The 14,890-nt window shown below is 58.8% G+C and overlaps 1 protein-coding gene across 2 annotated transcripts in view; it reads right to left on the bottom strand.

Moving 5' to 3' along the window:
• FGD3 (FYVE, RhoGEF and PH domain containing 3) overlaps positions 1 to 12,485 on the bottom strand; it is a 30,683-nt gene extending 18,198 nt beyond the window's left edge. The window contains exons 1-5 of one of the 2 annotated variants that reach the window (XM_025984406.2): positions 12,168 to 12,485; positions 6,022 to 6,173; positions 4,828 to 5,365; positions 691 to 780; positions 56 to 192 (exon numbers count right to left, since the gene is read on the bottom strand). In XM_025984406.2, the coding sequence (XP_025840191.1) occupies positions 56 to 192; positions 691 to 780; positions 4,828 to 5,307 (707 nt within the window). In that variant the 5' untranslated portion in view covers positions 5,308 to 5,365; positions 6,022 to 6,173; positions 12,168 to 12,485. The remainder of the gene's footprint in view (positions 1 to 55; positions 193 to 690; positions 781 to 4,827; positions 5,366 to 6,021; positions 6,174 to 12,167) is intronic. The other variant, XM_072760593.1, reaches the window with a different exon arrangement.
• Between the last annotated feature and the right edge of the window lie 2,405 nt (positions 12,486 to 14,890).

Below are 14,890 nucleotides of genomic sequence, written 5' to 3'. Positions count from 1 at the left end.
GGACAAGGTCACCGGGACCCTCGGCCCGTTCCTGGGGACCAGGAGCCACACTCACCACTCCTGCGTTATCCGCGTCTGCAGCTCGGGCAGGAGGAAGTGCCCATGGAAGCGATAGATGGAGGAGATGTTGGAGAAGATGCCTGTGGTGACCTCCGATGGAATGCCTGCTTCCACCAGCTGGGCGCAGAAAACCTGGGTATGCAGAAGCCCGCAGAGAGGCGCTAAGAGGGGAGCCGCCACAGCTGCCATCACTGGGGTGAGGGGCTCAGCAGAGGCTGCTGCAGCCTCCCGTTTTCTTAACGAACCTCTGCTTCATCAAACTGGCTCACAGCTACGGTTCTATAGTGAGCGCACTTATGTCTATACACGCGGTCCTCGCTGACCTGACTGGGACAGCCCAGCTGCCTCCGCCCACCGCTCACAGGAACCGGAGGGTCCTGATTTCCTTTCTTCCATTCTGTGAGCTACAGACAGAAGCAACGCCTCACAGAACTCGGTTCATGAACCCCAGACTGTTAGGGGACAGGGAGACTCTAGCCCAAGACCTTTGCCCCCAGCCCCGGGCTCAGACAGCAAAGGGGGGTAGTTCTGGAAGAGACGCATGGCTGCATGACAAGTCATCCATCCTCCAGCTGTAAGGCCCAGGCAGTGCTACACGTGCACAAAGGTGAGAACTCCCATGCGGGCTACCTGGTCCAACAGGTGCAGCCGCTTCACGTACGTCTCCTCGGTGTGCAGGAGCTCCTGGGCAATGTGGAGCAGCTTCTGGGACTTGGGGCACTGCAGAGAGAGGAACCACAGGTCCCCGGGGAGGTGGGGTTGGTACCAGGGCGACCAGGGGGCCTGCAGGGCAGAGCAGGCCACATGCCCTGGAGCAGGGGCTCAGTTCCCACAGCTCCCACTAATCCCCCCAAAGCCTCTGCATTCCAGAGACAACCCTGCCCTCCTGAGACCTTGACCACAGAGCAGCTGCAGCAGCCACATCAAAAAAAAAAAAAAAAAAAAGTGGTTTGTGGCCTGTCAGCAAGACAGCCACTCAGAAAGCTACAGGCCCTCCTTCCCTAGAGACGTGGCACTAACAACATATGGACCAGAGCACCCCAGTGAGAACTCCAGAGACAACTAAGAAGCCACTGATCCATGTCACTGTAAAATGGGAAAACCAACAGCAACAAGTACGTCTCTGTGTTCCCCCCACCCCGGGCAGCACCACATGGCACATGCTGAAGTCCTCGCGCGAGAGGTCCCATTCTGGATGGACATGAGGCTGTGAGCCATGCATCCTGCACCCCGGCACATCGAGGGACCGCCCAAGGGGCCATCAGCTTCTATGTGGCCTGTGGCCCAACTGGGAGCACCTGACCTGAGCCCGAGTTTGAAAGCCATGGAAACAGGCCTGCTGCGAGTGAGAGCAGACATTATGCAGGTACGGTTTAGAGTAGGATGCTCCACCTTTAAGGTGTTTTAAGTAATTTCAATGGTAACCATTAGGAAAATATCTATAGTATACACACAACAGGCAACGAGAAGGGAATCAAAATGTAGCTTCACAAAAACAGTGATAACTAAGGGAGACACTAAGAAACAGCCCCCCCCCAAAAAAAACCCACGAGACACACAGAAAACAATGATCAAAATGGCAATGGTCTCCCCAACAGTCGTTACTTTAAATGTAAATGGATCAAACTCTCTCATCAAGAGGTAAGGACTGGCTGGACAGATTGAAAGAAAAGCAGCCAACGGTGTGCTGTCCACAAGACACTCACTTTAGACTTAGGGACACACAGGCTGGAAGTGGGAGGGTGGGAAGACCCACCATGCGAGGGGAGGCCAGGAGAGAGGCACCAGGCAGCACAGACTACCAGATGCAAGGAGCATCACACAATGATAAAAGGACCAGCTCTCTGAGAAGGTAAAACAGTTACAGATACAAACACACCAGGGCCGCCTGCTGGCTCCGTCAGAAGAGTGCAGGACTCTTGATCTTAGGGTTGTGAGTTTGAGCCCCCATGTTGGGTGTAGAGATGAATTAAATAAAAAGCTTTTTAAAAAGTTTAAACCAATATTCTATGCACCAAAGCTCACAGTTCCTAAATATGTGAAGTGAATTTTGATAGAGTTGAAGGGAGTCCCAGGAGACCTCAGTCCTGTACTTCCAAGCCTGGACAGGTCCTGCAGACAGAACCCTAAGGAAACAGGGTGTAGGTGGCACCATCCACCACACAGACCAGCACCCTCTGCCCAACCACAGAAGGCACACAGGGGATATTCTCCACGACCCTCTTCATATGAGGCTACAAAACAAACACCAATGAACCTAAGACCGAAATCATATAAAATATCTTTTCCAATCACTGAGAATGAAATTAGGAATTAACAGCCCCAGAAAAACCAGGAAAGCCACACAGAGGTAGAAATCAAACAACACGGTCTTAAATAAGTGGCAAAGAAGTCACAAAAGAAAACAGAAAACAGCCTGAAGTGAAAATGAAAACACAAACACCACAACTTGTGGAATGCAGCAAAGGCTGGAGGAGGAGGGACATTTGTTTGTTTGTAGCTGTAAATGTGTGTGTGAAAAAGGAAGAGAGATCTCAAACCAACACCCTAACTTTACACTTCAAGAGAACACACCAGACCCAAAGCAGGCAGAAGGAAGGAAACAACAGAGATCAGATCACAGATAAATGAAACAGAGAACAGAAAAACAATGGAAAAAATAATCAAAACTAAGGGTCATTTCTCGAAAAGACCAACAAAATTCACAAACCCTTAGCTAAATTAACTAAGAAATAGAAAAACCTCAAATAAGTAGTGTTAGAAATACAAAAACGAAACATTACAAGCGACACCACAGAAATAAAAAGGGTCATGAGAGACCAACATGAACAATTACACTCCAACAAATCAGACGGTCCAAACGGATAAATTCCTAGAAAGGCACCAAGATGAAGATGTGAAGAAACAGGAAATCTGAAGGAGCAAAAATAAGTGGATTGAATAAGCAATAAAAAACTTTCCAACACAGAAAAGCCCAGGACCACATGGCTTCACGGGAAAATACCAATCTTTCTCTAATGTTCCAAAACATCAAAGAGGAGAGACATGTCTGAGCTCGGTGAGGCCAGTGGGCAGATGGCTCACAGGGAAACTGGGGACAGGCGACCCTGACACTCACTGATATGGATGTCCTGACACGATGGGACCCCACGCCCCAGGGAGGTTTATTCCAGGACTCGACACACAGTGAGAAACCCTCATGACAACCTGAATCTATGCCGAAGCAGCATCTGACAAGACTCAGTGTCCTTCTGCAACAGAAACAGCAGTGGCCGGGACCTCCTCGCATGACGAGGGCTGACTTCCCACAGGAGCACGATCTCACACCGCTGGGTGGGGGACGGCAGGCACAGGATCCCCGAGGACGAGGATGGGCCGGCATGTGATGGGGAAGACAGACGAACCCACAAGTGCAGGCATCTCCGTGTCTCAGACATGGAGACCGGGCCTTCCGCAGAGCCCATGTGGGCAGGAAGGGAGGTGGGCCTGGGTGTGCACCGGCCCCCACCACCTGGAGATCAGGGTGGCCCGCGGAGCCCCCAGGGCCACACCTTGAGCGTCACAAGTGGTGTGGCCCGTAGAAGCCACATCAACTGGCTTCCGTGTTGCAGGATGTCTGCACATCTTGGGACTTCGCTGACGCTGGAGGGAGGGTGCCCCCAGGGTCGGCTGAGTCCTAGAGATGTAAAGGACTACATACTGTGCCTCTTATGCTACCAGCCCCAAAGAGCATGGCGGGCACCTCCATGGGCTCGCCAAGGTCCCCTGCCTTGGTCACCCAGCCCCAGGCATCACACCTGGGACAGCTCCCTGCAGCTCAAGTCATTCAAGCTGATCCTAAACCTGCTCACCCTGCTTTGCCTGCTCCTTCCCCCAGAAACCATGAGACAGACTCTCCCTAACAATTCCCACCCCCTCTACCCCCTGACCCACTGGTCCTCCCCGTGTGGCCCTGGGTCCAGGCCCACATCTCTTCCTGCGGGCTGTAAGTCAGAAACTACCCCTTCGCTGGCCTTCATCTCATCTGTTGGTGTTACTGCACCAGGATATAACAAAGCCACGGCTTTAGGACATGGCTCCCACCTGCCCCCCAACAGTGTGCCCTCCAGGCCTGTCTTCTGCCCCGTGCACTTTAGCAAGGACCATCTCACCAGGGCCAGTAGGTCTGGTGTCTCGTGTGCCTCTCGTGGGAGTTGGTCACTTACCCATGCTCCCTGTGCACAGGGGGTGTCTGGGCCGCAGCCCTCTGCCTCGTTTCCATCCCCACGTGTCCCAGGGCAGAGCCCAGATGCTGCTGGGATGCACACGGGCTCTCCCACAACAGACCTGCCATACCGTGGGTACACCTGCTTCCTGGGCCCTCTGCTCAGGGCTCACCCCTGCCCGGGCTCCCTTCCTACCCGTCACGCCCCCTAGCGACCCTGTGGATCTGTGTCCCTGACACAGGTGACACTCATGCTGCCTTCCTCACAGGGGCTCTGTGAGGTGGGTGGCCAGCACCGTGGAGCGCGTGGTGGTGGCTCTGTGAGCACTGACCTCTACCCCCATGGCCGCCAGGGCTGGGGCGCCGTGGGGACCGTCACCCAGGCTTGGGAGTGAGGTCGTTGCCTGAGGGGCCAAGGCCCTGCCCTCTCCGCCACCCAGCTGCCAGGCCTCTCCAGTGTGCTGATGTGCACCTGTTACTGAAACCAGGTGCAGCTGATGCAACCACGACATCACAACCCCTGAGAGGAGCCCAGGCCACCCCAGGACAGGAGGGCGGCCTACCTTGACTGGGTCCACAGGGGCCCTCAGGGGGCTGCTCTTGGGGTCGGGCTCCTCACCGTTACCTTTGCCCACATCGCTATCGGCCGCCTCCCGCACGGCCTCGCCTTCTGGGGCTGCCTCCAGATGGCCCAGGACTGCGGGGCCCCGGCTGGCCTCGCCACCCTCCTCACAGGGGAACTGCTCACTGACCACACTGCACGACGGGCTGTCAATCCCACTGTCCCGGTTAGGGAGCTTAGCACCACCGTTGGGCACCCCCGAGGGCCCTAGGTCCAGGGGGCCGTCCCCTGAGGTGGTTGGGGTGCCAGGGCTCCCAAGGTCAGGGTCCTTGCCATGGGCTCTCGGCCCGAGTGGCAGTCCTTGGAGCTTCCCTGGGTCAGCCCTCGGGAGCTCCAGAGATGCGCAGCCAGGCCCAGCATCTGGCTCCCCCAGGACAGCACCGGGAGCATGGGTTGTTGAGGACGTCCCTTCTGACTCCATCCTCAGAGCTGAGCTCCTAGGGCCCCGTGGGGAGCTGGCAGGGCGGGGGGCAGGCTTCCTGTGGGGAGGAATGAGCAGAGTCAGGGCTGGCCAGGCTGGGACCAGTCCCCCAAAACGTGCCACCCAGGGAAGGGTGGGGGTGGGAGGGGCTGTGCATGGAGAGAACAGCCCACAGGGCTCCAGGGAGTCCTGCCCAGACAGGCTCTTGGGGAAGGACAAATGAAAAGCATCTTATTTGAAAAATAAATTTCTTCCATGTTAAATTAAAAACAAAAAAAGGAAAAAAAGTCAATAGACAAAAAGAAAGGAACGAGCAAGGGAAGGAATCCCATAATGTGAAGCCACCTGCTGCTCAACACATTTAAACTACATGCACAACAACAGCTGTGAGCACAGTGGGTCAGGTCACTGGGGGCTCCGCACCCCAGGAGGTGGTCCTGAGGGGCCCTCCTCACCATCACTGTGACCTGCCACCATCCACAGACCTGGACCAGGGAGCCCAGGGCTGTGCCCCAGATTACTACACCCTCCAAAGAGCCCTGGAGCCCCTTGCTGCTTCCACTGCCGCCCCCCCACCAGCCCTGCCCAAGGAGAGGAGAGGGGAGGAGAGGTGAGGGGAGGGGAGAGGAGTCTAGTCAGGAGTCAGGGTGGGGGGAGGGGGCACCCAGCCAGGAGAGATGGACATTCCCTGGAATCTCCCTTTGGCCCCCTCACCTGATGCCCAGATCTCCAGGGAGGGCTCTGCGCCTGGCTCCCCACCGGCTGTGTCCCGGGTGTGGGTTGGCCGCCTCAGGCAGTGAGTGTCAGCCGGGCTGGGAGGTTGGCTGAAAATCTCCTTCCTGCCCAGCAGGTCTACAACAGGGGTCCTGAAACAACACGGCAGGAGCTCGAAAGCTGCCTCCACCGCAGTGCCAGGCGCCAGGCCAGCTCTCAAGGCGGGGGTGGAAGGCAGCTCCGCGGCCCCGCCCCGCACGGCCAGCCCCGCACAGGCCACCGTGAGGGCAGACAGGGCAGCAGGGCAGCAGCCATGCCCGAACCTCCGGGCCACCACCGACCGCCCCACCCGAGGCACCCACACTGGGAGGCCAGGTCTCACCAGGGTGCAGAGAGCCAGGGGGTCACCACCCAGCCACGCCAAGCACCCACCTGACACCTCCCAACATGGGCGCCCAGGGCTCACATCCACAATCACCCCGCAGCCAGCAGCCTCTCCACACACACCCCTCCTCCCTCGAGAAACAGGCTAAAGCAGCATTGATGGGGACACAGCCCCTCACGCTCCCACACAAAACCGTAAAGGTGTCGTGGGCAGGACACTCTGGGCCCCTGCTCCGCCCATGACACCTGCCACACCACTCGCATCTCATGTGGCCAAGCTGCTCTGGGCCAACCTGGCAGGGGGATGTTCCCCAGGTGCCACATTTACAAAAGGGACGGGTCCAAGCGGAGCCCAGGTGGCAGGCACACAGCCTGGGGAGGTCTAGCAGCGTGGATGCCCCCTGAGCATTCCCATCCCGAGCAGGTGCAGCCTGCCCTTGGAGACTGTGCACCATGACCACTGTCCTTCCCAGGACAGCAGAACCTACTCAGCCAGAAGGGAAAGCCCAAGGCTGCACATGAAGACGTCCCCGGGGAGCGGAGTGTGGGGGCAGCAGCAGAGACCACTGCCCTGGTCTGATTCAGGAAGCCACAGGATGCAGCCCGTGGCCTTGTCTCCCCACTGCCCTTCAAAGCCAAGGTCAGCAGCAGGGAAGGCCAGCCCCATTCCTGCTTGCCCTCCACATGGCTCAGAGGAGCAGGGGGCTTCTGGGAGGCAACGCACATACGCACACACACCCACACATGTGCTTCTATAACACAGGGACGCACACATACACCCCACATGCCAGGAGCTGTGCTCAACACACTGTATGCTTGCTCACAGGTACCAAGGTGGGTGATGTGTTTCAGAGAAGGGAGCCAAGGCTGTCCCGGACCGCGCAGGCCTGCAGAATGCCAGCACCTGTGAGCCAGACCCGCCAGACACTGCAGGCTCATTCTGACAAGTCCAGATCCTGGGGTTGAGGGTGTGTGTGACCATGGAGCCACAGAGCTGCCCTCAGTCACCTCTACTGGCCCTGGCTCCTGCCTTACAAGTGCTGAGTTGCCCCAGATGAGTGAGGCTGGCTCCTGTCACCCCCCTGGTGAGTGGCAACCGTGGTACAACCTGGGCCCCTGACACCAAGGCTGCTGCCACCCAGCATCAGCAGCCCCAACACTGAGGCTGGGAGAGGCTCAGAGAGATGGAGAAATCAAATGCACCCCCCGACACAGGGTGCCATGGACCATCTAAGGGGCTCCATGTGCAGCAGCCCCCAGATGGGACAGCAGGAATGCTCGGTCCCCGACCTGGAGCGCAGCCCCGCTCAGTGGCTGCCAAAGACAGAAAGGGATGGTCCTGAAGATGGACCCCGAGGCTGGCCAGTGCCCAACTCCACCTATTGCCAGCTGTGCCCTCCTCAGGAACAACACAGAAACCCCACCATCCCCGTCTCTTGCCGCCTGTCACCCAGCACCCTGTGTGTGGTCCCTGCAGACTGAGGCCACTAGAGGCGTGAGCCTGAGCAAAGACACCTTGGACACCATGACCCTCTGACTGGCAACAGCCCCGGAGAAACCTGCCAGCCCCTGTATTGTGCTAGACGATGACACTCGGCAGGCTTGCTGGTCTGCCCCACTAAGTGCGGTGGCTGGTTACGCACAGCCAGCCATCTGAACAAGCCTAAAGACACACAGGGCGACATCAGGGAGCGTCCCAGCTGGGAGCCTAGGCTGCAGCAACCCAGAAGCTGCAGCACGGTGAGAAAGGCCTGAATCCCAGGGCTGCTTGGCCCCAGGGTCAGGCTCCAGAAGCACAGCTCTCACCCTGAGGCCTCAGCCCGGGGTCTCTGTCCTGTCTGCTGAGTTCATGGGAGCACACGGAGATGGCGGGGTGGGGCACAGGGCTCAGGGCTAGCTGAGCACAGGAAAGGAGGTGCCACCCCACTTACAGGGACACCGCATCGGCTCGTACCAGTGCCCGAAGTTACGTGCTCTCAAAAGCTGCATGAGTGACATGTCCCTTTCAGAAAGCTTAGAAATTACGGAAAAACAAAAAGGAAAGAAAGTGACCATCACCGTGGCATGGGATGCCTATGCGGCAGCAGCCTGCAGGCTGAGTTGCCCCGGGGGCTCCTAGGTGAGCCACAGCTTTCCTTAGAGACGCTGCTTTCATTCCATGACTGAATTCTGACACTTGGTCCTCAAGAACACCTTCTTCCCAGGAGAACTGAAAGCAGAGAGCTGAACAGGTACCTGCGCCCCCGTGGTCCCAGCACCACTATTCACGGCAGCAGGCAGCAGGCAGCAGGCACGGCCCATGGCCATGGCGGGCACATGGACACGGCCCTCAGGAGGATGGACACCCTGACAGCAGCCACAGCATGGTCGGCCTTGAGGACGTGATGCTGCGTGCCTGTCGCAGACACACACGCCACGAGGGGTGCCTGAGTCGTCCAATCACAGAGACAGGAAGTGGATGGGGGGGTCGGGGGGTTAGTGCTTCATGAGGATGCAGCCTTAGTTGTGAAGATGGAACATTCTGGACATGGATGGTGAGGATGGCTGCACCATCACGCAAACACACTTCATGCCAACAAACTGGATGCTTCTAAGTGGCTTAGACGACAAATTTTATGTCCTGTGTGCTTTACCACAAAAAAAAGCAGCTTAAAAAAATGGGTTTTACAAAATTCTCGTCAGAAGTTGTGTGAATGACACCCAAGACAACAGTGACTCGAAAATGCCCAGAACTCACCTCCGTGAGGACCCTGCCTTTCCCCACACATCACCAGAAGCGCTGGGCCCCGCCAGAAACACGCTCTGTGGCTGAGGCTTGGCCCACAGCCAGCGCTGCCTGGAAACCTCCAGACCTGCTGCTCTACACATCCCCCCCACCCTACTGCCTGCCCCTCCAGAAATCTGGCCCTGACGCAGACCTGGGGGGTCCTGATGCAGACCTGGAGGAGGGGGGGTTCTGATACAGACCTGGGGGGGGTAGGGACCTGACACAGACCTGGGGGGGTTCCTGACACAGACTCCAAGAGGACAGATCGCAGCCCACACCCATGTGCCCCGCTTTGTGTCCTCCCCGTGTGCCCTGACCCCCCCCATCACCTCCAACCCCCAACCCCCCCCACCCCCAGGCAGTAAACGACACTGCGGTGGGTCCTCCCGTGCGGATCTGGGGAGGTGGTTGTGCCGCTGGGCTGAGCGGCCAGCACTTACCAGCTGGACCACCACGGGCCAGTTGCACTGGCAGACCCTCAGTTTCCTCCTCTGTAAAATGGACACACCTTCCTGAAGCCCAAGGTGGAACACAGCCTGCAGACCCACTGGCCACGTCCTGCGTGTCCCACAGCCCAGCACACAGACACGGCCAGGCTGATGGGCATCGGCCACGGGCGGGCCTCGAGCTCCCAGGCCCCTGTCACCAGCTCCATCGTGAAGGCCTCGGGGAGCCACGCCAGGGCACAGCAGGACCACCAGCCCAGAAATGTACCTGCTCCAGCGCAAGGAGTCATGACGGCGGAGCTGGCTCAGGCGCACCGGCCGCATGGTGCACAAGTGCACGGGACGCACGCAGGGTGCAGGGTATGAAGGCCGCAGAGTACAAAGGCTGCATGGCACCGAGGCCACATGCGCACAGGCCTGGGGGGCCTGCAAAACTGAGCACGTGCACTGCTTCCCCTTTACCGGCTCCCACAGAGGTGTGTTCCCCGCTTCCCCCCGTCCCCATCTGTTTTCTCACCGTAAACTCGCACACTCCTGAGCGTCATTGTACCTCGCTCAGGGCAGGAATATACCTACAGGCACCGCAGTCACCAGCACAGTGGCCCACCAAGACAGGGGACCTGGTGTTCGGCCCAAGTGCATGGGGGAGGGGTGCTCGGGGGCCAGGGTTCGAGGCTGACCGCTGGCTCCCCAAGGACTCCCCCTGTGCTTACCGTCCACTATAATACCTAGAGAAGTGAGTGGACGAGAGCCCAACAACAGCTCCCAGCGGAGATGCTGCGAGCACAGGCGGTGCTGCCCAGGGTTCCGGGTGTGTAGCCTGGCCCCCACCCCCAGGGTCAGCGCCGCAGCTGTGCAGGGGAGGGGGGTCCGCTCTCACTGCCCCTGGGGGAGGACCCACACACACACACACGGACCCTGTCCGGGGTCACTCTCACTCTATGCAGCCTCACCTGACTGCACAGTGACCTTCCAGGTTATTGCGGGACAGGGACACCAGGCAGCAGGTCACCCTCCCAAAGCCACACACTGGCAGGGGGCTAGTGTTCTGTGTCCTGGGCAAGCTGGACTTCATGGGAGCCCATGAGAGCCCCCAGAGCCCACCTCTGAGATGACCAATCATTACCACCATACATGGGACCCCAGACAGATGGATGTGTCCCAGGTGGAGGGAACAGTGTCCCAGGCAGAGGGAACAGACAGGGAGCAGGGCCAATGAGAATCAGCCAGGCCATGTGGGAAGGGGCTGTGTGCCCAGGGATGAAGGCGGTAGAACACTGGGGTTGCTGGCAGGGGGTCTCCCAGCCAAGGGGAGCTGGGGGACCATGTAGGTGAGTGATGCCCCACTTAGGGCTGGGCTCCACATGTGACCGCTGGGAGCCAGTGGTCAGTCTGAAGTCCTTCACATCAGTCCTAGGGTCTGACCTCCACATTCACCCCCATTTCTTAGGTGCCTAACTCTCCTCATGGGTCATTGGGGGTCATGAGAGCCCACCTGGGACAGGTGTGGAGGATGGGGGCCACTCCCAGTTGGTGCATTACAGTCACTGTTCTGAGTCCAGGGACATCTCCACCCCTGGGCTCTTGAGGGGCTCAAGGCAGCAAGGGCCCAGGTGTCCCCAAGGCCTCTGTCAGCACCCCCATCTGAGCTGTGGCCACTGAGACCAACTGAGAGTCAGAGCACATGGTCCCATGCAGCTTCAGGGGCCCCTGGTCGTTGTGGGGAGACAGACAATAAGCCAAAGGAGCGGAACCAGGGCCTCTGGCCTCCTGCAAACCCCCAGCTGGAAACAAACCACTTCCTCCCTGTGCACCGCCCTGCCCAGCCCCAGTAAGCTGTCAGGCTCTGGAGGTTGGCATTGGGTGTAGTGGGGCAGCTCATATGTCAAGACCCAGGGCTCCTGGGTCTCATCTTCTTCAGGCCTGGCCCAGGAGTTGGCCGGGCAACTGCAGGCCCCGAGGGTCCAGGGAGCCGGGTGCTCTGGGGCCCAGAACACAGCCCTGCTCTGCACAAGCACAGCGGCATCCGGCTCCCCACACTGCCACCCGTGGTGTCCCCCCATCCCCTGCCCGGAGTCGCAGCACCGGGATCCCACTTCCCAGTAGCAAGCACCACCACATCCCAGCCCCGCCAGTGTCCAAACTGCAGATTTCGGGGGAACCTTCCAGAGCCACATTCTGTGGGAAGGCCTGGCCCCCCAGGAACTGTGCAGACCAGTCACCCTTCCTCCCCAGGACAACACCCAGGGATTCGGTGGCAGGCGCATAGGCTGGGTCCCTCCCAACCTCAATTCACTTTAGCAGGAGTCTCAGGTGCCCTAGACAACACCCAGCGCTGTCCCAGCAGATGGCATGCCTGCCGCTGGATGTGGCCCACCAGGTGCTGACAGGGGCACCTGAGAGGCAAAGGACAGACCCACCGCCATGCAGCAGCACATGCTTCCCACCATGGAGCAGCCACCCGCAAGCCGCACCTGCTCTGAATGCCCCCCCACCCGAGCGGGGACCCTTGCAGGGCCGGCAGAGACCCCGGGGCCAGCTCCACTCACCTGCCCTCTGAGGGCGTGCTTCTGCTCCGTGCGGACTTCAGGCAGCAGCAAAACACAACTTCCTTTTGCTGGTTTTGCAAGACGGGCCACCAAGGACTGTGCCTTCGCATTTCCGCAGCGTCACACGCCCCAGCTCACTGGTTCCCCAAGCTGCCTCCTTTGCGAAAACACAGCCCAGAGCAGCCGGAGAGCCGTCTGGGCCCCACTGAGCCTCGGCATCGCAGCCTGTGCTGTCAGACTCAGGCAGTGAGCCGTCAGGGGTGTAGGCGATGGAGGCCACGGCCTTCCTGCCTCCCCTCGCCTTGCGGGCTCCTCCACACAGACCTGCAACCCCACGACCCCGGGAACTGCCGGAGGTCCCGTGGGCCTGAGCCCCAGGGGCCACTCACTGCAAGGAGGCTCGTGGGCCATCAGAGGAGCAGGGACAGGGCCAACCCTGGTCACAGGGCAGTTCGTGACCTCCGGAGAAAGTAAGTGCACAGATGAGCAATCTTCTGAGCCCAGGCCCGGTCCCACTGGTGGCTTCTTCCTGCCTTGCATGCTGCTTAGAAACAAAGTGATTTCTCTGAGTCCTAGTGTCCTTGTTGCTAGCAGGTGACCCTGCCAGGTGACTAGGGAGCCCCCCAAGGCAGCGCCTCATGCACAGGAACTCATGAGTGTGAGGACATCACCCGGGTCCATGAGCCAGGGCATCCCTGCAGCTCCTGTGGGCCTGCCTTACACATCCCAAGAGTGCACCTTGGGGGCGCTGGTCCACGCACTTTCACGTGGTGTCCGCACCGTGAACCCGCTCCCTGGGGCAGTCAGGCTGCAGGAGCATGCTTGCCCTCCCGGTGCCCCAGGTTTTGAGGGTCTGAGGACCAGACACAGGACGAGGATGTGATGACCTGGGCGAGCATGCAGGCTGCAAAGGACTCAGAGGTGCCCAGGCTCACAACCCGGCTTGTGCGCTGAGAGCTCTGAGCCCCAGGCCCCCAGCCATGGGATGGGGAGGATTCGGAGTGCACAGAGCTTTTAGGAGGACCAGGGTCCCCGGGCACCTTCCCATAGCACCACCCTTGCCCACTGATGTCCCTGAGGCAGGAGACCTGCAGTGAGACCCCCATGGGGCCTGAGGACCCAGGCCCAGAGCCTGCTGCACGCAAATGGCCCAAGGATGTGGGACTGCATGAGGGCAGTTCCCAGTTATAACACCCAAGAGGCGATGGACAAAATGCCAAGTGGGGTGTGGCCTGGGAGGTGGCACTGTCTCCCAAGGAACCCCCGTGGCAGCCAGCTCCCTAGATAACCCAGGGCCAGTCACAGCCAGGTGTGCCCTTGGCATGGGGCTGACCCACCAACATGGCCCCTGGGTCACCAGAAACATGGAGGTGACCTCCAAGGTCCCTCCCGGGCCACCTGCTCCGGGGGCGCCATGGAGACCCCCATGTGGGCAGGCATGGACGCCCCCAGCCAACAGCCAGCACCAGTGAGGGAGGGAATCTTCTGGAAGTGGGTGCCCACCCTGTTGAGCCTCCAAGTGAGACCCCGAGCCAGAGCCAAGCTGCACCCAAATTCCTGAACCACCCAAACCAACAGAATCGGTATGTTTATGGTCATTTAAGCCACCAAGGTTTGGTTATTTGTTAAGCAGTAATAGTTGACAAAATGTGCTCATGGGGAACAGGGGCAAGGGGTGACCTGAGATCAGGGGTGCCAGCTATGCTAGAGAGACATCTGAAGGGAGTTAAGGCACTGTTTTCCTCTCTAGTTATTTAATTAATGATCCAACAGACCAAACTGGGTCCTCAGCCCCGAAGGGAGAAGTGGGAGAGACCCCGTGTGCGCTGCTCAGTTTCGTGACTCTTAGGACTTCCCAGGGCCAAGGCTCCTGGGGGAAGGCCGCAGGCCCCCTCCCATCGTCCCACAGCCTCCCTCCCTGCAGGCTGCCCACGCCTCCCTCGGCAGCTCCCAGGACAGGGCTCTAACTCGCTTTCACACCATCAGCTCAAGTCAAGTGAGGCACATCCTGGACGCCTTAGCCGCATGTCCAGGTTCTGGAAATGTCTGTCGTGTACTCATGACCAGGGCTGCGAGAGGCTCCAACCTCAAACAGTGTTGCCATGTCTGGTGTCCTTTTAGTGAATGCTGCTGTGCTTTCTTGAACCCAGCTCGCCGAGTGCCCACGGACCCCAGGGCCTCAGACAGAGGCAAGAGGTGAAGGCAGGTGTGGACAGATGCCTTGGAAATGCATCAGGACAATGTATGTTATAACCCGCAATGATGGTTTAAACACACTCTGCCAAAACCAGGTGTTTGGGGGATGCCTGGGGGGCTCAGTGGTTGAGCGTCTGCCTTCGGCTCAGGTCATGGTCCCTGGGTCCTGGGATTGGGTCCCACATTGGGCTCCCCGCATGGAGCCTGCTTCTCCCTTTGCCTGTGTCTCTGCTTCTTTGTGTCTCTCATGAATAAATAAATAAAATCTTTAAAAAAAAAAAAAAACGGGTGTTTTTATAGTATAAAATATCAAGCAGCATATCATGGCCTCTTGGGATTTTTGTTTTTGAGATGTTATGTATTTGAGAGACAGAGAAAGAGAGAGCATGAACAAGAGGGAGGGGCAGACTTCCCGCTGAGCAGGAAGCCCGATGGGGGACTGGATCTCAAGACCCTGGGATCATGACCTGAGCCCAAGGCAGAAGCTCAACCACTGAGCCACCCAGGTGCCCCCCTGGTTGTTTTTC

Source organism: Vulpes vulpes, chromosome 1 (assembly GCF_048418805.1).
Source record: "Vulpes vulpes isolate BD-2025 chromosome 1, VulVul3, whole genome shotgun sequence".
Lineage (NCBI taxonomy): Eukaryota > Metazoa > Chordata > Mammalia > Carnivora > Canidae > Vulpes > Vulpes vulpes.
This window is presented reverse-complemented; position numbering and strand designations above follow the sequence as displayed.